Below are 21,804 nucleotides of genomic sequence, written 5' to 3'. Positions count from 1 at the left end.
GGTCTAACAGCAACAAAATAACCTAGGAATGCTATTTTAGAACATTTGATTTGGAAAAAAATAAACCCCAAACTTTGAGATTTCAATTGAAATACGAGAGGTTTCTGTTTCAACAAAACAGAAATCTTTCTGCACCGGTAACAGCATGCTGGCTCCCTAGGGCAGCCATCCTCCATCCATATGGCGAGGAGTTAAAAATGAGGCTGAGCAGGACTTGACCTGAGTGATGAAACACTTATAAACCATTGCATTATATGCAGTGGTCATTCATGCTGGGTGTTACATCCACATGATGCATGCCCAAAGCAGAAATCACTTCAGGCAGTCTTTATTATTCAGTTCATTACGATCTATAGCCCCAAGTCAAGATTTTTTCCTCCTGATTTACATTTGTGGGTAGAGGAGCCACACCCCCTGCTAGAGCACAATAGGTACAGTGACCTGTACACCTTTCCTTCACTGTCATTACCTGCACACCCGGTTGGGCAATGAACTGCTGGTCTCTGGCTTCCACTGCTAGCTCCAGACAGTTGCTCCCTCCCCAGGCTTCACAGGAATAAGTCAGCAGCTGCTCAGCCAGGTCTTCATCATTACTGTAGCACTCGGTAAAAAGCTCTGGAGGAAAGAAACAGCTCCACACTGAGCTCCAGTTTCAATCCCACACCAGTTCGGGTGCAAATATCATCAGTGTAATGTTCATAATATCAAAGCATGCAGATGAGAACCCTTTTCACATTTTCAGCATTGCAGAATGACTGTGCATCCCTTTACAACCCCACTTGTACATCTTCAACTTTGGATACAAAATTCATGTCTAGATGGAAAACTGTAATGCTAAATCACACAGAACATTTAGTTCTGCACTAAAAAAATTGAGTAAAAAAAAAGTGATTTTCTCCTTAAGTAACTCAGTAAATCTACTTGTTTCATCCTCTTAAATTCCATTTGACACTGATCTAATGAATTATAGTCAGTCCAAAATTAACACTAGGGTTGAGAAAGTCAGGATCTGATGCTTTTTCACTGGGAAATGCACTGTTCATTCCTTAGTGTCTCGCTAAATCATCAGCCTGAGGGATGCAGATACATTTTAAAATGTTTATTTAAGCATTTTTTACTTTGTGAAATAGGAGATACTCTCTGGAAACAAGCAAGATACTTCCAGCATGGCCTTGAGCTGATCCTTATAAAGTCACAGAATCATCAATCTACTTTTTACCTGCGACTTGCTCTCACTCCCCAAAAGCTCCCCCACAGATCTGAAAGGTGGTTTCTCCCAGCCTGAATACTACCAGTAATCTGAATACTACCAGAATTTTCCGTTTTTCCATACTCTCCTTCCTGTTTGTGGCCACCCCTCTTCAGCCTTGCCAGTAGAGTTAAGTAGCTTTTCTTCCCCATGAAAGAAATTCTCCAACCCCACCCCCCCCCAAAATACAAACAAACAAACACAACACCCACCTTCTGAAGCCAAGCTCTTAAGAAACAAAATTTCTACTGGGAACAAATGATGTGGAAGGAATTTCCAAGAAGTAAAAATCACATGTTTACATAAAAAAAATGTATTTAATGTTGGATATCTAGGTTTTAATTTCCTGGACTCCCACTCTTCCCACTACATTTCTAAAGGACTCACAGAGCAGGCACTTACCTACTGCTCTCGTCTCATACTCGTTAGCAAGTTCCTCAGACTCACCAGCAGCATTTATATCATTCTTCACCTTGGCCATGCTTTTCAGGAGCTTACTGGCCCCCAGGGCTGCCAAAGTGCAGCCTCTGGTCTGTGGAGAGAGAGTGGAGTCCTGCAAATCCCTCTGAGAGGGGAACATGATCACAGAATCCTGAAACTACAATGGTTTGGCTTGTAAAGGACCTTAAAGACCATCTCATCCCAACCCCCTGTCACAGGCAGGGACACCTTCCACTATACCAGGTGGAATCCTTTAAAAATTATACTCCATTTTGTAGCTTCTCAGCTCCCCATCCAGAATGATCTATTTGATTCTACAATCCCTAAATTACTGTACAATCCAAATTAGAGACTGGATTTCAATCAAACACCTGGAATCCGAATCCATCCATGCTGTGGAATGGGTGGGAACTCAGCATCCCAGCTTGAGCACAGATGACAACATACAATGGATACATGCTGCTGACTCACACGTAGCCTTAGGAAATGGAAGTATAAAGTTCACACCCAGACACAAAACAGGCAATATAAAACCTACTGAGAGTCATTTAGCAATTATCTTGTGGTAGTGTGTCTGATGCAGGATGTGGAGCCTTCAAAGGCTGATAAACCAAAGACACAGAACCTCACTGCAGAGAGGAATAAAGGAGAACTCAACTTACTTGCTCCCAAATGACTTTGGACAACTCTTTCTTGTTCTGAAGAACTGACCAAATAAACAGAGCTTGCAACGGGTGCCTTGTGATAGGACACTCCTCCTGAAATAGAGCAAGAACTCAAACCTAAGATCACCCAATGTTTTCAACTAGAACAAATCTGAACTTGGACTCTCCTGTTTTTGTATTTTCTTCCTTTCACAGCCACCCCACCAAACCTTTCTCTCAGCTCCCTACTAGCTGTCACACACTACTGTGAGTTAGGTTATATTTAATATTTCTACTAAAGCCTTGTATTTGACAAGAAGAATCAGCCTCCCTGTACTTACTGAAGCTGACATTAAAGAATATTTGTGTAAAAGGCACTCCCTGCTTTAACCACTACAGTCCAGATAACCTCATTCACAACAGGATCAAACTGCTCATCACTCACTGAAAGCTCTATCTCCATCTCATCTTTGCTGTTTTTGTAATATCTTTTGAAACCTCTCCGGAAATCCTCCACCATCTTCCACACAAAGGTGAGGAGGGCGTCGTTGTAGGAGTTCTTGGCAATCTGCAGGTTCTTGAACACGAGGCTGCTGAAGTTGTTGGTGTACAGCTCCCTCAGGACCTCAGTGGTGAGGAACTTCCGCAGATTCAAGCCATTTTCCAGGAAGAGCCGGACAAATTTGGGCCTGTCTTTCACCAGGGCTGTGAACATGACATCCTGGAGGTCAGCAGACTAGGAAGAAATGGAAAAGCAAATGTTAGGGATCACGTGAGACATGCAAATCTTATTTAAGGCCTGACACATGGCCACTTATCACATTTTCATCAGAATCAGGCTTTTTTCTGTACACAACTGCCCTGGCTGGATTGCCTATGCATTTCTGGCATGGGCAGATCACCTTTGCAACCAGTGATCATAGAATGGATCACCATGGAATGATAGATCCTGACTTTATGGAATGTCCTGAGTTGAAAAGGACCCACAAGGATCATCAAGTCCAACACCCCTGCCCCTGCAGAGACACCCCAACAATCTCACCCTGGGCACTCTTGAGAGCAGTGTTCAAATATTCCTTGGGCTCTAACATCCTCAAGGCTGTGCCCATTCCCTCGAGAGCCTGGGCAGCGCTCAGCACCCTCTAGGGGAAGAACCTTTTCCTGATCTGACCCTGTTCCAACACAGCTCCACCTGTTCCCTGGGGTCCTGTCCCTATCACAGTGAGCAGAGATGGGAGCTGTCCCTTGTGAGGAAGCAGCAGCTCCCTAGAAGGTCTGACCTCCTCTTCTCCAGGCTGAATGGAACATGACAGTCAGTGCAGGAGCAATAGACACTATCTAAACACAGAGGCTGAGGTGCTAAGAGTGGTCCCTGTTGGGACGTGTCCCTTCCCACAGCTCCCTGCACTGACTCAGAAGGGGGCTGTACCTCCCAGTTTCGGTCATTGGTGAAGATCTCATCGCTGGCCAGGTCAAGCTGGTTCCACTCCAGCAGCAGCTTCAGCTGCCCATTCCAATTATCCCTGTCGTGCTCGTTAGTGCTGAAAGCTGCAGAGGAAGTACAACCTCTGAGTAAAGACCAGGCATATTTATCATCTCTGCTTCTCACACTACCAGGAGAAGACTCCTCCCAAGTGGCTTTTTCCGGACTTGCACACATCTTCCCAGCTGGGGGCTGGAGGCACAGGGACGAATTTATATCCAAGGCAGGCCACAGAGAAGCTACCACGGGCACCCCAAAACCAAGATCAGCACAATGCTGCCTTCAGGCTTCTCAGAGTCCTGCATCTTCTACACAAGAGAGATACTGCAGGATTCCCAGTGGGGCCCTACCAATATCCCCAGGGCTCTCCAAAATGCCTTCCAAATTACCTGGGTTGGAGCTTGCCCACACTGAGAGATCCCATACTGCTGCTGTAGCCTGCCCACACCCCTTCAGAGGAACACAGGCTCCACACTATGGCAGGAGCTTAGCTTCAGGGAGATGGCACTGCTCTAAGGAAACCTGATCTAGACAATACATAGCCATCCATTTCCCATTTATTTATTCCCATTTATTCCCAAACAAACCCAGAAAAATAATTACTTGCCTTTATACAGGGCAAAGGAAATGGCATTGCTCACAATTTCATCTCCAGCTTCTTCTATTTTGATCACTGTCAATAAATGAGGGCTCTCAAGGACTTCTTTGATCTACAAAAAAAAAAAGGTTCTGTTTCACAGCTATCAAGGCTGTTTAGTAGCAGATCTCAGAGATCCTTTCAAGAAGAAATTTGCCACCACATCATAGCAAAGCTGCTTCTCATCAGTCCTGGGTTTTAACAAATTTAAGCAAGCCCAAATAGAAGTAGATAATAAGCTTGATTTTAAAGTCACCAAAGGACAACATTAATTATCCTCTGAACATACAGCAAATAACTGATTCCCCTATGCAGATCCTCTTTAACAAGATATAATCTCAGTAATTAGAAGCAACTCTTAAAGTAGAAAAGATTGTGACAGCACAAGTTTCAACTTATGTCAAGCAGTTTGTTAGAGAACAGTCTCTACCTCCTTGTGCTCTGTCAAAACCAGACAACTTCTCACATAATGAAGCTTTGTAGAGTTAATTTCATTTTAGCACATAGAAAACAAATAATCCTGTCCATTTCTGATGCAGGAGGAGGAACACTCCAAAGCGACCCAGCAGATGCTGTGGCTAGACAGGGAACATCCCTTCAGCAGCTCCACACTCCACAGGGAAGAGATCCTTCTGGAACCTTCTCAGCTTTCCTGTGACCAGACATGTGCTGACTTGATTGCAGCCCCCCAATGCTTTTGTTCCAATCCCTGTAGATTCAGAATTTTCCTTTTTTAAATCTGCACAGATATAAGGTGGCAAGGAACCCTGCATACCCCGCAGGTATCACCAGATAGCAACACCCCTGATTTGGAAGTCACCAGCTTCTCCCTCTACCCTCCTCCCACAGCACCCCACACTCACCCACTTGATCCAGCTCTCAGTCTCCTCTTCTGAGAGCCTGGAAATGGTGCGAGGCAGGAACCTGAGCAGACTCTCCTTGACACAGGAGGAAGCAAGAGTGCCTTCAGCCTCCACCAGGCTCGCAATGACATCAGCAATGCGCCCAGAGCCTTCTACCACCACACAGGGAATCTTGCTCTTGATGGCCACATTGATGGACTAAGGACACAGAGGGAGAGGAGGGCACTTGAAGCATGACTTACTAGAGCCTGCTATCAAGTAAGGAAGCCCAGAGAACAACAGAAACCCATGGTCCACAATAGTATTTTTATTATTATCCACTGATACATTACCAGTGACAACTCTTTAAAGCATCATCCATCTAATAAGAGAGGGCTGTCTAGAGCCCCATGGAGACTGAGGGTCAGAAATCACCCTCTGCCAAGTTTTCATAGAATCACAGAACAATTTGTGTTGGGAGGGACCTCCAAGCACATTTTGTTCCAAGCCGTACCACAGGCGGGGACACCTTCCACTAGACCAGGCTGCTCAGTATTAGAGTGAATCAGCAGATCAGGACAATTGCAGAGTGGAAATGGCATTCAGGTCACACAACAGTGCTGCTCAGCTACAGCCACTGCTGGTTTATGGCACAGCATTGCTCAGCTGAGACCAAGGGCACTGGATTTATATGCTGGAGGCAGAAGCAGCAGTGTTTTACAGAGATCACTTCTGCAACATCACAAGAACATCAAACTCTAAAGTTACTGGAAGTCTCCAAGTAGCCACTTACATGATTTCTCATGTAGGCAACATTGTACCTGCATTAACAGCAAGACAAAAATCTGCTAAAATCATGCAGGAAGGACCATTAACCCGCCTGATGCAAAAAACACCGTAGGAGACACTGATTTCATTTGTATCACTACACTGACAAGAGAGTCACAGCATAAGCTGGCTGGCAGCAAATTGTACAAAGGGAGTCAGTGCAAGTTATCATCAAGCACTGGAAAGACAGAATGTCTATTAGTTAAGGGAACTAATTGAGAACAACAACAACAAAAAAAAAAACAAAAAAAAAACACAAAAAAATCAACTCAGTCATCAAAACCATGCACACATTCCTCCTGTCAACTGGAGAGCACGTCTCTTGACAAAGGCAAGGAGGCTTTTCTTAGCAGCTAGATGAAAGTGGTTTTCTAAAAGAGGGTTCAGCTAAAGTGCATGTTTTACATCACAGGGAATTTAAAACAGAAGCCTGGAACAGTTTTATTTCTCCCTTGCTAATGCTGATTCTTGTCATCGTGCACCAGTCACAGAAGCTGAAAAAGAGGGAGCCTTTCCTGGGTAGCACTGCTAAGACCAAGACATGGGAAGGACAGATATCCACAGCATGGACTCTGCTGAGCCAGTTGGACTGGTCAGACTCACTTTACTCCTTGAAAAAAGGCTTCACCTACAAATGAGCAAGCAGGCAGGCACAAACATCTCAGTGCACTTATAACACTAAGAAATAAAAACTCAGTGTGACATCAATCTCAAGTTGCACCAGGAGAGGTTTAGGTTGGATATCACAAAAATTCTTCACTGAAAATGTTGTCAAGGACTGGAACAGGTTGCTTAAGGAAGTCACCATCCCTGAAGTGTTAAAGAAAAAAAAAGTGTGAATGTAGCACCTGAGGACACAGTTGAGTGGTAAACATGATAATGGTGCAATATTGACCACTGGACTTCGGGATCTTAGAGGTCTTTTCCAACCTCACTTGTTATCAGGATTCTATGAAATAGCCAAGAGAGTGGCACAAACCCCTAACTGAACCATCATCCAGGTACTTCCCAGAGGAACCTCCAGCCAGGAATTATGAATTTGATTTCAAAAGGCTTTTACTCATTCTGGTAAGGCAGAGTCTGCGTTATGTATCACTGCTTAACAGTGGGTTTAATGTCTTGCCAAAAAAAGTGTAATCATAAGTCTGCACAGCTACAGCATCTGGCAGTCAGTCAGCTCCAACAGCAATGGCCAAATTCTTTCTCAAACATCAGCAATTTGGAGCTAAAAGGAAATGGACAACCCTTCGAGCACAGCTTTCCTCTAAAACCTGAATGAATGCTTCATCTCAGAACCTCTGATTAACACTGCACCTGCATTCATCTACAATTGGGCAAAGATAAAATTCATCATGTGAATGGAAAAGCACTCCCAGGGAAGATACAGGAAGGCTGGGAAAACCATCTGGAATTTCACACACTGGTTCAGACCCACTGATTAACACCAGCAGTGAAGTGGTAACAGATCATGCTTTAAAATCACATTGTTTATTTTCCTAACTAACCTTGACAGTAACAGCACAGCTCTGGTCAGAACAGGAAGATGTTACCAAGGTAACATCTGCAAACAAAATAATCATAAGTATCACACTGCTTCAACTTTATTTTTGCTGCATCCTACTCTTGCAAAATCCAGCTCCTCAGTACAGGCTAAGTCAGCTCTCCCTGTAGATGGTCAGAGCCTGTCCTCACTGTTACTCTTCCCTTCCCACATAGCCTGACTTCAGATCCCCTCACTTTGAAGGCCCTGGGTGAAGTCCCTCTGCTCCCTCAGGCCACTCATCTTCACTCTGGCAAGGTGAATGAGCAAGTAACACCCCTACTTTTTAACCCTGAGAGAGATTTAGAAGCCACATCCCTTTCCCCCTTCCCTCAGTGCCACTTAGGTATCCTGTTTCAAGAAGCTTCTTTGTTCTGTTCATTCTCCTGCCTGTGACCTCCCTGAAGATGATGCCTGCTCCTTCCCTGTGTAGGCTGAGAAGGGTCAGAGTCAGCAGAGCCCTCCTGCCCTGCTCAGCTGCCAAGATGTAAACTAGGTCTAGGTCTAAACTAGATTTAAAGTGTAGCCCTTCAGTACTTAAAGGGTCATATAAGAAATAGGGAGACCAACTTTTTAAATGGGCAGATAGTGTTGGGTATGGTTTTAAACTACAAGAGGAGAAATTTATATTTACATTAGAAGGAAATTATTGACTATGAGGGTGGGGAGGCCCCAGCACAGGGTGCCCAGAGAAGCTGTGGCTGCCCCTGGATCCCTGGACATGTTCAAGGCCAGGTTGGACTTTGGGGCTTGGAGCTACCTGGGACAGTAGAAGGTGTCCCTGCCCACAACAGGGGGTGGAACTGGCTGGTCTTTAATGTTACCTCACATTCTGTGATGTGGAAGAACTGAAACAACTGAACTGTCCCAGCCAACACTTTTCCAGGATGTCAGCCCAAGGCTGACAAGAAATTGCACAGAAATTTTAACCGAGACAAACTTCATAAACTTAAATTGCAAACAAGGTCCCTCTGTAGCAAGTGCTAGGCAAGCTTCTGTAAATAGAAGCACTGCCTACTTCAAACTTCCTTTGGAGTCTTCAATATTAGAGTAATGCCCCTGCCTGTCATTCCTGGAAACAAATAAAAGAAAGAAACTTACTTTCAAAGTCTCCTTCCCACCACCTTGTGCAAAACACACAATTGGGATCTTCCCACCATAATTAGACTCTGTGAAATATGCCAAAAAAAAAAAAGGAAAAAGATTAAATCAATTATTAGAGTCTAAACAACTAATTTTTCTTAGTACAAGGAAAGAGTTTCCAAGCCATTCAAGCAAATACTAGTTTGCTGTTGATTTTGCCAGTTATGAACAGCTGTTTTTAATGAAAACTCAGTTTTTCCTAACATTCTGCATAGCTGACTTCAGACACCCTTCTCCAACAGAAGCTTCTCCCTCTAGAAACTATAATTTTTGCTAACTCTGAAGTCCTTAAAATGGAATTTTATTGTATTTATTCACTCCTTTGACCATTTTGCGTCTTAGTGAAAGGTTCTTATTAAAAATTCAATATAGAGAACATCTGAGTTCACATTTTTAATTGCAAAAGAAAGGTAAGAATTCTGTAACTCTGGGAACTAGTGTTTGAAAGACATTAAAAAAGAAAAAGTTAGAAAAAAATTTTAAAAGCCCAGAACCCAAACAACAAGACACCCAAAAGCTTTTTAAGAATTTCCTAATAAGGTCTTTGTTTTTTTCCCCCCCCCCCCCCGGTAAAGAAGTGGGCAAAAGAAATTATTCAGCAGCAGGTTGCAGGCAGCTCAATCACCTCATAAATAATTTCAGCTCCTGTGCAATTGTGCTCCAGCTACCTGGAATTCAGTGACAGGTGGGATGCTTATAGAAGATTCAGTTTCCAAGAGGGAGGGAGGGAAGGGCTGTGTGGCTGAAATGAAGCATTTGCTGTGACACAAAGGACATACAGAAAGGAAGGTGAGGGAAGGTGTAGCTCCTGAAAGAGCTCCAGATGCATTGCAATTAACACACAGATCCCTTCCAGCTCAGCAGCCACAGGATGCTGCCACCACTTCCTTATTCCAAGAAAATTACAGTGGACCAGCCCCAAAGCATGCAAAGACAGGAGGATACCTGGGATGACCCGCTCTGAAATGTACTTTTCCAGCTGGGTCCGCACTTTGGCCTCTATGGTGGGGTGCCCGTGGGTGCCATTGTCCACCAGCAGGAGATGGGTGTGGTTGTTGTCCAGGCAGTACAGGGGGTCTCTCTTCAGGTCATCCATGATGTAGTGAGCCAAGTAACTCCCCTAGGGGCACGAGCACAGTGTTGCATAGAGACTCAAAGACAAGGACACATCCACCTTCTTTATGCAGTGGGACGATTTTTGAGATGTGTTCTATCATGTTTGGTGGACAAGAGACAAAGGTGGGGGGGTACCCCAGTGCATCTGACAGGTAGGATGGCAGTGTCAATGAAGATCCTAAGCAGCAGCCACAGGTACCACATGCCCACGGGAACCCCTACTGCGGGAGAGTGCATGGGGATTTCAGAGCTAGAATAACCATGGGAGTGGTTATTCCCTAAAGCACTGCCAGACATGGAGTTAGAGCAGCTGAACTCCCACACAGACATGCCAAAATATGGCTGAGCTGAAATCCCCCACACCAGGCCTGATGTGCATGACTAACTGGGGTATGAGAACATTCTACTTTCCTCCTATTCTAAGAAGAGCTTCCAACATTTTGAGGCCAACCCTACTCTTCCTTTTCCCACAAACACATCCATGTAGCACCTGAGGATGTGGTTTAACAGTGAACGTGGTGGCAGTGCTGGGCTGACAGCTGCACTTGATGATCTTTGAAGTCCAAGTTTTCCAACCTTAACCTCATGAAGGATGCTCATGGATCCTGTGCTGCTTACGTCACTGTTGGCCGTGCGGATGAGGGTTTCCCGGTTGGAGATCATGCCCCAGGCCGCAATGCCAATGGCCACCACGTTCTCCTCGGAGCTGCGACTGATGGTGTTGTCTCTGACCACCTCCCCAATGTACTTCATCAGCCCGTAGTGTGTTCCCCCGGTGAAAATCCAGGCTCCTGGAAGCACACCCAGTCACCTGGGGGAGCACCACCGAACACCCACCCTCCCACAGCATTAAGGACATAATCCAAACCCTGTTTGTGACCTTGGGGGCTTAGATTTCAACTGAACACAAATGAGATGCTACACAACTCGCCTCACATTACCACAGGCATCCCCCTAACTCTCAACCACGTTAATTCCAAACCATTAATGTCACACACATCCTAAGTGCAGCAAGAAAACTAACACTCTGCTTCCCCCCAGACCCTTTGAGGTGCTACATCTGCACCCCTGTTGTGCAGCAGTGAAGTGACAGAGGCACAGAAGCAGGTGATTACCCTTGGACTGGGCGATGTAGATCAGCCTGCTGAATATCTTGCGCATGCGGGGCTTGAGCGCAAAGTTCTTGGCGCCGCCGGTGACTGAGATGACGAGGTTTGGGGTTTTCAGGTGCCAGTGCTGGGTCATGAGATCATAGAGCGTCTCCGAGTCTGTGTCACACGACAGGCGGATGTACTTGGGGGAGAGAAAATAGGAGAACAAATATAGGAGAAGATGAAACGAGGTGGCTGGGGACAACCCAAGGATTTAATTTTCTTCTCTGCTGCACAGCCTCCTTCCAACAGCCAGGAGATGAAAGGCAAGATGATGATTAAATCCTTGTTTCTTCCTCTAAAGCACCTTCATCCTTCCCCAACAACCAGGACCCAACCTGCCTTCCTGTAGAGAAAGCAAAAGCAGTGACCTTAGGCTTCAGAGGAACTCTGCAAGGATGAACACACCACCACTATAGCAACTAACTCCAACTGTTCTATTTAAAACTTGGATTATGAATCAGTGGCAGCATCACTTCAAGGGAAGTAGTAATAATGACAGTTGTATTTTGATTACACTACTCAAATAAATTCCAGGTTCCATTTGAGTGGTGTCCCTATCACAACATATACCCATTACAGTGCTTCAAGTAAAACACAAAAAAATATATCGGGTTTGTAGTAAAGCTTGAACACTCTACAAAGATGCCAAAAAGCACATAAGAGATAATCTGACTTCAAGTTAACTCAACATGTCTATTTATGTAAAAGTTTCTCTGGCCTTGTCTTGCTTTGCTATTCAAAAGCCTCTTCACAGTTTCATCACTTTTGGAAGACATTCATGGCTGCACAAGCCAAATCAAGAAATGAAAAGGAGTAGCTTGGACCTGAATCATAGAGGATTTTGTATCGATTGCCCAGTATTTGCAGGAGACCAAGATGAAAGGATTACTTTGAAGAGGAAATGTCCCCACCTAGAGACCCTGAAATTGAATAAAAACACTCGTGTTCCAGGACAGGTTCCCAGAAGGAGTTAAAGCATTTAGGGCATCACAGCGGGTGCAGAGCAGGCTCCAGGAGCTACACAGGAGAGCTAAGGGACTACCACAGCTTCTGCCCTGAGAAGCTTCAGCCGCATTAAGCTTTGGGTATTTTCCTGGAGAGGATCCCCTATAGGAGAGGGGGGGGCTACCAGGAAAATTCCCAGCCCACAGCAAACCCTATCAGCTCCACAGCAGCGGGTGAAGTCGGTCAGCTCAACCACCTCCCTCCTCCGAAGTACAAGGACGCCATCTCCTGGTACTGCTGGGTGCTGCTCCAGGACTATGGCTGTGATTCAGGGAAGTTTTTGGTGTTTGGGCTCCCAGAACATTAATTGCAGTGACTGTGATGGTCGTGGATGTTACAGGATCTGAGTAGCACAACAGAAACAAAGAGCTCAAAAGCTGGATTTACAGAGGGTGAGATTTTATACAATTCCAGAGTGGTTTGGGCTGGAAGCTTAAAGCTCATTTAGTCCCATCCCTGCCATGAGAATCTTCTGCTAGTCCAGGGTGCTCCAAGCCCCATCCAGCCTGGCCTTGGACACTTCCAGGGATGTGCCAGGCCTCCCCACCCTCAGAGGGAAACATTCCTTCCCAATATCCCATCCAGCCCTGCCCTCTAGCAGTGGAAAGCCATTCCCTGTGTCCTGTCTCTATCCCTTTTCCCCAGTCTCTCCCTCCTCCAGCCCCTGGAAGGGGCTCTAAGGTCTCCCTGGAGCCTTCTCTTATTCAGACTTAAGCACCCCCAGCTCTCCCAGCCTGTCCTCAAACCTCTTTATGGGTCTGTTCACATGTCACTTCTGCTCAGAACTTCTAGAACTCATCTGTCCAAAAAAGCACAGTGCAGGGTATAAAACTTCCCACCCCTCTCTAATAAGTGACAGCAGTTCTTAGGTCACCCTGATTTTGAAGTCCTCCCTGCTGTTCATCATCATCAATAGAAAATACTTGGTAATCTCCAGGAACAGCAGGTGCCTTGCTGTGTAGGGAATAAGAACAGCAAATTGAGATGTGAATGCAGCCAACATTCCAACGGGATGGACTAGGAGATTTATATGCAGTCTTTCAACAAAGCATGCTCTGAAATATGCACAGTGACCTTGAGAGTCTGCACGAAACAGGTGAGGCCACATGAACTGATTTCCAAAGTTGGAAGTGGGGGAATACTCATCCTCAGGAAAGAACATTTAATCTCTGAAAAGTCTGAAACACTGCAACAGAGCAAAGCACTTTTTGTTCCAGCGTAGTCACACAGCAGCTTACAAAGTAATACAAAGCTAAAATGTGCATATCAAAAAATATGTGAAGTACATGGACGTGTTTAAGTGTGATTTGAAACTTTCAGTCTCACTTCCCACTCAAAAGCCTCTTATTTCTGCTACGTTGCATAAAACAAACCAAATTAATTTACATCGCAGGCGCTGATTTTTCTCATTTATTTTGATTGTCCCAAGCAACCTGCACTGGTGTTAAATAGCCATTTAGAGGAGGCAGATGAGCTCAGCCACAGATAGATAAATATATAGATAATATATCATCTGTATAGATAAATCACCAGAAACAGCAACAGCAGCTATTTTCTTCTTCCCACACCTCCACTGTCCCCACTCATAGCCAAGACACAAAGAAAGAAAAATAACAAATGGAATAAAACTTTTCAAGTTCCACAGATATTTTTCATCCCTCCAGATCTTAACTCTCACTGTTGCATCTCCACCCTGGGAAATACTGAATCTTCAATTGTTTTTAGGCTTGAGCAAGATGGTCTATGTGGATTATAAAATCATCCTTGAATATCACCCTCATTCACCCATTCTCCTGCCATGCTCAGAAAAGACACTCTCTTTTCCCTCTCACGACCAGCCTAACCAACAAGTAACACAGAAGGAATTATCCTTTGTTACCTATTTTCAGGGCCTGAGAAACAAACTCCTGTCCCTTTGTAGCCTAATTCCTGCCATAAGAATAAAATCCATTTCATGTTCCTTGCTTTTGAGGAACTTCCACTGGTACTCAACAGGGGCTTCATGAATATCCTTAATATTTCCACTTACCTTGCCTCTTTTTCCCAGGTTTTCAAACTGAATGTCCCCAAAGGCATCAGTAGGAAGCTCCTTCGTGTGCTTCTTGTAGTTCCACTTTTCAGTGGTGTTAACCTGGGTACCCTCTATGTGCTGATTTTCAGGGTATCCACACTTACATAAGTCACCCCTGAAAGAAGAATGAATAGACATAAGACCCCCAAGGAATCCTGAGCACAGAAAAGTAAGCTTTGCCAGCAAAGAAAGCAGCAAGTGGAGTTACAGAACCAGCTGTGTGTGGAACTCCACTGGGATTTACCACCTGACAAAACAGAGTAGCACCTGATCCTGCTTCCTCACCCCCATAACCTGCTCTGCCCAGCACTGGGAAGTGGAACACAGCTCAGGAACCAGCCTGTGCTGAGGGATGAGCTGGTACCTCACCTAAATGACAAACCAAGGGTCACCACTGGTATAATGTTACACTCCGCAACTGAGCGCAAAACGAGGCAATCAAAGCAAACTGTGACACCAGTGACCTCACCTGCTGCTAACCTAAGGTGTACAAGGGGTTTCTTCCCCTTCTTGTGCTCTTAACCACATAGGACGAGTTCACTGCATCTCCTCTCCCCAGTAACAAGTGACAGGATAAGAGGAAAAGGCCTCAGGTTGTGCCAGGGAAGTTAAGATTGGATAACAGAAAAAAAAAAAAATACTCATGGAAAGGGCTGTCAGGCATTGGTACAGGCAGCCCAGGTCATGGTGCAGTCACCAACCCTAGAAGTATTCCAAAATCACATGGATGTGGCACTTGAGGATGTGGTTTAGTGGTGGTGCTGAGCTGACTTGATTTTAAAGGTTCTCTCCATAGCCCACATTCCTGCTTCCTCGGAGGACATGGAGCAGGGGTAATTGCTTGTCTCCTTTAGAAAGGTTTCTCTTCCTCTGCTGTACCTTGCAAATGAAACCAGCTTACCTGAAAAATACCAAGACAAAAATAACCCAGCAGCAAGTTCTGCAATCCTCTCCCAGAGTGCTTATAGGAAGAGAAGCTGATGAGAACCAGCTCCATCTTTTGCTGGTGCTTTGCCAGACATCCCATTTTTTGGTGGCAGAGGAGGGCCCTAAGCGAGACTTTCTGAAATAAAACTAATTTCCCTCCCTCTCTCTGAGGCATTATTCCTCCCAGCTTCAGAGAAGAGTGGTGTCAGAGAGCCCTCAGAGCTCAATATTAGGATTTTTGCAGCTATATTAGTTTGATCACTTTCCTCCAGAACCTAAAAAAAATTAAATTAATAAAAAGCCAAAAAACTCAAAACCACAGAACAACTTTATGGACCTCAAACTAGCACTGCACTGGTACCTGTACCTGAAAATTGAGCCAGTTTAAAATCCTGTCTTAAGAGAACGTCAGCCTGAGCAAAACCTAGTGCCTGTGTAAGGTTTGTGCATGAAATTTGTGATTTGGATTTAAAAGGAAAGTAATTTAAAATATGCAAACCTCTGATACATACCTTGCCATACACCAATACCAGTGCTACATCCTTCAAAGCACCTATATATTGTCCCAGTTATGCTTCAAGTATTAAACCCTGTGATAGAGCTGTTGGAAGATCAGAGCCCTAGTTCAGCATCAAGTTACTCATGCAGTATCTCAAGCAAGGGGACCAAGGTGAGATTGCACTGCTAGATCCAGACTCTAAACAAAAAACCCCAAAATTTTATGCCCTGCCTTTGCAGACAGAAGTTTCCTCACCTACCAGCCCCCTGTTCTCGAAAAACAAGAGAAAAGTATCTCCTTACGTTGATTTGGTGTCCTTCGTAAAAAAGACACATTCTCTCTTCTTAAAGTTTTCTTGGATGAAGTTGGCCAAATCCTGGAAAATAATTTTCAAAAGTTTATTTCTGATAACTCAGGAAACAGAAAAGATACCTCAGTAATAGCACAGTCAGTGTGAACACAAAGATGTTTAAAACACTCTGGCAAACATTCTTCACAAGGGTAAAAAAAAATAAAGATTAAAAAGAGAAGACAGTAAGGTTCTTTAGGGTAGGGGTTGTTTTAATTCAACACATAAAGACCCCAGCAGGTGTCCAGAACAGCTTCAAGTCCTGCTTTATGGGAGATCAGTGGAATGCCAAGTCTCTCCAGCTTGTTTAACCATTAACACTCCTATTAACCTTGAAGTTCCCTGGAGAAGCTTTCACACTAGGGGAATGCAAATTCATCCCTAATCTGCCTCTTTGAGCTAAGAAATCAAAAGGAATTCTCACTTGCTGATAAAAGGGTTGGGAGTTTTTGTCAGCTTTCAAACCCAGCTTAGACTTGCAGGGCAAGATTCCACTTGGGACACAAAGGGAAGACATGTAGTTATGGTTTAGTTCACCTGTTTGACACAACACTTGTGGTTAATCAGCAGGACGAAGTTATTCCAAGGAGAAAAAAACATTACAAGCATTTTATCCAAAACAAGGAAAATGGAAGGGAATGCATTCAACTAGTACAAGTCACAACTGTACAAGGAAAAAAAAAAAAAAGGAGAAGGAAGCACTTGTTAAAGTCCTAATAATCAGCCATCAAGCCTTCTGCAAACCCAGGAGCAACAGGGAATCTGCCACACCGTTGCTGGAATTAGCAAATCTTTCAGGCTTGAAAGGACGTTTAACATAACCATATGTTGGCTGCCTTGGCCACCAAGCTGCTAGAAGAGCTTGGGGTGATTCTTTATACAGACGAATTTGTCTCTTGCTGACACGTGGAAAACTGTTTAAAACCAGAGGTGATGAAGAAAACACAATAAGGAGCTACAGGGTTCAAAAGGAGCGTGATACACCCTTAAGAGTTTCACAGTGCCAGCTGCTGCTTGAAGGTCACTGGTGTTATAAATAGATACTATGGTATCAGCTGTTTGCAAATATTTAAGTGAATACTATATGTATAGTGTTGAAATGGTTTTTAAGATATAGTTTTCTTTAAAAGTAACAAACTAATAAATTGTCTTTGTAGTAAGTAAATTACCTGCTTAATTAATTAACACTCAGTAAAAACACCTGCTACTGATAAACCAGTTAACAACACCAACAGCCTGTAAAAATTAAAAACCACAGCCCAAATTAATAAAAACATGAAAATCACAACAAAAAAACCACACATGCTCTTAAAAAAACCAACTCAAAAAGTAGCCATGTAAAACAATTCCTAAAATATAAAAAACAGTTTATAAAAAAGTTTAAAAATACAGAATAAGTCCATAAATATGCAGTGGGCTAATAAATTTAAGGAGTGTGTCCAAAACAAGTGTGCTCTTAGCTAAATACCAAACACCCAGCCATTATAACCTTTTGCTTTATTACTGGTCTCTTCTTGTCTTTTATTAAACTTCTTAAAATCTACCAAACAAAGTAAACCTCACTTTTCACATTGGTTAGGAAAACTTCTCCATAAAGGGGAAAGTGACAAATCCATCATCCTGCTCCTGACTTGACTGAATTCATCCCATGGCCCCCTCCCAAGACACCAGCATGTACCAGGTACTCACAGCATCACTGCAAGCCACGTCTATGCTGCGAGACATGCTGGAATAGAGCAGTCTGGAACTCTCAAAATTGCCATTTCTTCGGTGTCTCATGCTGCCCATGGAAACCTAGAAAGGCATGGTAGAGGGGGAGGTGGAGGAGCACTAGACAACAGCAAGGGCATTTTCTGCCCTGGCAAGGCAAGGAAGAGGTTACTTAAATCCAGCATAAATATTTAGGAAGGGTATTATTCCTATAATGTGAAACAAAAATTCAGAAAAAGTATTTCCTGTTATTTCATACCACAAAGAAACTTGCTTTTATCTTTCCCCTCTCCAAAAGAGCTCCAAGCCAACATCTTTTGAGAAAGGAATATACCTTGTATGCCAGTCCATTCAATCCAGTCCCACATTTTAACTCTTTTGTCTCTGAGCAAGCTCAGGACATGGCTTATGTACATGAACAGTCCTTAAACCAATGTATTTACAAATTAGATAGGATACTAAGAAGAAACATTCCAGGCACAGAGGAACAACTTCAGTGTCAAAGCAGTTGGCCCAGGACCCCAGGATCTTAGAGGAGCAGCACCCACCACTGATCCCACTCGTGGAACAAGGACAGTCAACACAAGCAAACTGAAGAGCAAGCAGATTTAAAGGATATTGAATCCAAAAGTTAGGAACTGACCTGTAGAAACAAACATATTTCAACTGCCCTCTAAAGGAGATCCCTGTGTTGAAGTCACTGTCCTTGAAGGAGCATCACTGTACTTGCAGCCAAGCACAGAACAAAATCATGCTTCTTTTAATATAAATGTTTCAATCCCCTTTATGTCACTCTGTGAATAATACTGAGAAAGGCCTTTTCCTGAGAGAAAAAGCTGTCAACCAGCTAACATGGGGAGCTCAGAGCCTACTTGTACTTCCACCACTGTTTCCTCTCCTGCCTTTTCCCCAGCTGCGTGCTCTGGGTTTGCCTCTGGGGTGACACTGCCATTGCACGGTACACAAAGCACCCCTCCCAGGCACAGCAACACTGAAGCATCACCCTGTAAATATACAACTCCTGAGAGCCAAGAACCAGCAAGTGTGAAAATTTCCTTGGGGCACTCAACACAGTAGGAAAGGCACTGGCAGTGGGAAGCTGCAGCTGTAAAACAGAATGATGGAATATGATGTGAGCAAGGCCCCAAAAGCAGTAAAAAAGGGCAAGTTCCCACAAAGACATGTATATTTATGTGTTACAGTTATTTTAAAAATGCTTTGAAAAACATTTTGTGTTGAGGGGGAGCATGATTGACTCAGTGTTGTTTACTGTGCATGGCAGAAGCCCTCAACTAGTTCCCCCAAATTCTGCAGCATGCCCAGGGATCTGTGTCATTCTATCACTGGTAAATGATGGAAGAGAACAGAAAATAGCCCTCTTCCTCCTTCACAGCTCCTGCACAGAACAGGAATGATTTTAACCCAAGAAAAGGAAAAAAAAAATAATTACAAAGTTGGGCCCAGAGAAGAGGGAACAGAATTACAGACTGAAATCCAGCTGGTGACCAGCCACCAGTGCTGCTCCCCAGGGCTCAGTAGTGGGCCAGTCCCATTTCACATTTTTATCTTCATCAAGGATCAGGATGAGGGGATGGAGCACACCTCAAAAAGCTGCAGACACAGCTGCTGGGATGTGAAGGATCTGCTGGAGCACACCTCAGGAAGCTGCAGACACAGCTGCTGGGATGTGAAGGATCTGCTGGAGCACACCTCAGGAAGCTGCAGACACAGCTGCTGGGATGTGAAGGATCTGCTGGAGCACACCTCAGGAAGCTGCAGACACAGCTGCTGGGATGTGAAGGATCTGCAGAGGGATCTGCACAGCCCAGGTCCTGTCCTGGCTCACAACTACCCCACGGAGCTCTGCAGGCTCAGGGAAGAGCAGCTGGGAAGCTGGAAAAGGCCCTGGCAGTGTTGGTGACGGGGCTGAACACCAGCCCAGGTGGCCAAGAGGCCGGTGGCCCTGGGCTGTGCCAGCCATGGTGTGACACAGCCCCAGGACAGGGCCCGGCCCCTCCAGGGCTGTGTCCAGTTCTGGGCTCTCCAGCCAGAGGGACCTTGAGGGGCTGGAGCGTATCCAGGGCAGGGAATGGAGCTGGGAAGGGGCTGGAAGAGCTGGAAATGGGCTCAGCCTGGAGAAGAGGAGGCTTGGGGGGGCCCTTGAGGCTCTGCTCCAGGGAACAGGGCAGGCTCAGGGTGGATACTGGGGAAAATGCCATCATTGAAAGGGTTGTCAGGTACCTTTCCGACCTGGTGTCACCTTCCACATATCCCCAGCACAGCTGTTTGGGATTCTCAGCCCAGAGGAAAACTACCACCCCCTTGCCTCTGAATGCCTTTGGTGTGTGATCTCTCCATCAGTGATCCAAAAGTGACTGAAGAGGAAAACCCAACTGGCAGAGAATAAGGGACCCAAACCTGACCCAAAACAGCTCAGCAACAGTAATTGATAATGTAGGCATGTTTATTCCAAAAATGCTATCTCTGATGGGGCAGGCTTGTCAAACAGGATACTAAGGAAAAAAAGGGAAGCTGTATGCAAAATACAGAGGCTCAAAGCTGGCACATATCATAGAGACATGAAAAAACACCTTGACAGTCACAGAGAGCAAGAAACTCCATGAAACTGCAACTTGGCAGCTGATAACAATGGAAGTCTGAGGTTTAAGGATACAGGCATCTCTGCACTGGGAGACATATTTCCCAGTTTCCCAATAACCCAGAAAGCAATTCTGAATACTCCATATGATTAATGCTCAGTGTAAAATGGTTTTAAAGCTGTAACTCAAGATAGAAGCCCCACAGAGGGAAATTACGTTTAGGTCTGGATCTACACAACTTATTGACAGTTTTACTTTCACTGTTGATTTGTTTAATAAGGTTTAACACCAGAAATGTTACTATGGACATAACTGCACAGAGAGGAGATTAAAAGGAAACAAGGGCATTAAATTATTAATTCCAAACACTACAGGATTTCAAGTTTGCCTTGTTGCTTTTGTAAATAATTAATAAGAATGAACATGCAGCAAACAAACTGAAAAAAGTTAGCGGGGTGTAAAGAGTCCCTCTGAAAACCTGGTATTTAAATTCTGAAAAGACTCACTGATAGCACAGTGTTTAGCTGGTACCAGTGAGCAGTGCTCATTAACTCCATAAGTGTTGGAAATAATACAGCAATTATACAGATTTTAAAAGACATGACACAGCTGTAGTGCACAGAACAGGCAAACTATTCTATCATATTTCCAACCCATTAAATTAAATATATAATATCTTCAGCGCATTTAAGCATAACCTCCTTAAAACAACACATGAGAATAACCATCGGATAAGCTCCAAAATAATCCTCTAAAGTGTTAGACTATAATTTCCACAGCAATTCAAGGAGCACATCTAAGGAAATCTTCAGCCCAAGGTGATTTTAAAAAAAAAAAAAAAAAAAAAAAAAACCCCAAACAGATAAAAAATATCTAGTGCTACAGAGACAAATTAAGAGGCTTTTAGAAATTCACCTGTAACTGAAAAAGCAAGACCAGCTCCTATCTCAGGAAGCTTCCAGTTAAACATAACCACTATTTGCATTAATAATTCTCAATATCAGCTTTATGTGAAACCTCTCCAACAGCAGAGGATGTCACAGAACTACAGCTGCAGCTGCTCCCACAGTTTCAGTAAAGTCAAAGTATAACTTCCTAAGGACAGAAAACCCAACATTTCATCAGTAGCCCAGACTTACCAAAGTCCCCAGAATATGCCCCAAGACTCCTTCTGCAATCATGACTCCAAGAGGAAGGCTTTGAAATACTCGACCTGGCAAAGCCCCACCTTTATCTGTGTCATGCCTTCGTTTTAAAGGAGGGAGGGATCACGGCCAGGAGCAAAGAACAGGAGAATTATTCACCAGCTCCTAATGAAGGCTTAATTGCAGCAGGGTGCAGGGAATAGCAGCTGCAGGTTATTTGTATGTTGTCCCACCTGCTGCCCATGGACTGCAGGAGCAGATAACACCACAGTTCGTTTGTGGCACCAACAGCACCAGTAAAAAGCCAGAAGTAAAAGAAAATGCTTGTGGGAATAAATAATTAGATTTTAATGTAGCAGGAGATAATGAAGCAGCTATAAAATCAACACCTATTAATCCAATTTACTACAAGGTTGTTGAA

General features: G+C 44.2%; 1 protein-coding gene across 2 annotated transcripts in view; it reads right to left on the bottom strand.

The window, feature by feature from the left end:
* TRPM8 (transient receptor potential cation channel subfamily M member 8) overlaps positions 1 to 21,419 on the bottom strand; it is a 33,968-nt gene extending 12,549 nt beyond the window's left edge. The window contains exons 1-15 of one of the 2 annotated variants that reach the window (XM_062506606.1): positions 21,378 to 21,419; positions 17,618 to 17,722; positions 15,882 to 15,955; positions 14,112 to 14,268; positions 11,039 to 11,216; positions 10,542 to 10,714; positions 9,753 to 9,927; positions 8,766 to 8,833; positions 5,318 to 5,515; positions 4,425 to 4,527; positions 3,764 to 3,882; positions 2,780 to 3,070; positions 2,353 to 2,448; positions 1,652 to 1,781; positions 470 to 615 (exon numbers count right to left, since the gene is read on the bottom strand). In XM_062506606.1, the coding sequence (XP_062362590.1) occupies positions 470 to 615; positions 1,652 to 1,781; positions 2,353 to 2,448; positions 2,780 to 3,070; positions 3,764 to 3,882; positions 4,425 to 4,527; positions 5,318 to 5,515; positions 8,766 to 8,833; positions 9,753 to 9,927; positions 10,542 to 10,714; positions 11,039 to 11,216; positions 14,112 to 14,268; positions 15,882 to 15,955; positions 17,618 to 17,722; positions 21,378 to 21,419 (2,055 nt within the window). Of the gene's footprint in view, positions 1 to 469; positions 616 to 1,651; positions 1,782 to 2,352; positions 2,449 to 2,779; positions 3,071 to 3,763; positions 3,883 to 4,424; positions 4,528 to 5,317; positions 5,516 to 8,765; positions 8,834 to 9,752; positions 9,928 to 10,541; positions 10,715 to 11,038; positions 11,217 to 14,111; positions 14,269 to 15,881; positions 15,956 to 17,617; positions 17,723 to 21,377 lie in introns of those variants that run through there. The other variant, XM_062506607.1, reaches the window with a different exon arrangement.
* Between the last annotated feature and the right edge of the window lie 385 nt (positions 21,420 to 21,804).

The sequence above is a fragment of the Cinclus cinclus genome, chromosome 21, assembly GCF_963662255.1.
Source record: "Cinclus cinclus chromosome 21, bCinCin1.1, whole genome shotgun sequence".
Taxonomy (NCBI): Eukaryota; Metazoa; Chordata; class Aves; order Passeriformes; family Cinclidae; genus Cinclus; species Cinclus cinclus.
The sequence above is the reverse complement of the archived record's forward strand: the minus strand, read 5'-3'. Positions and strand labels throughout refer to the sequence as shown.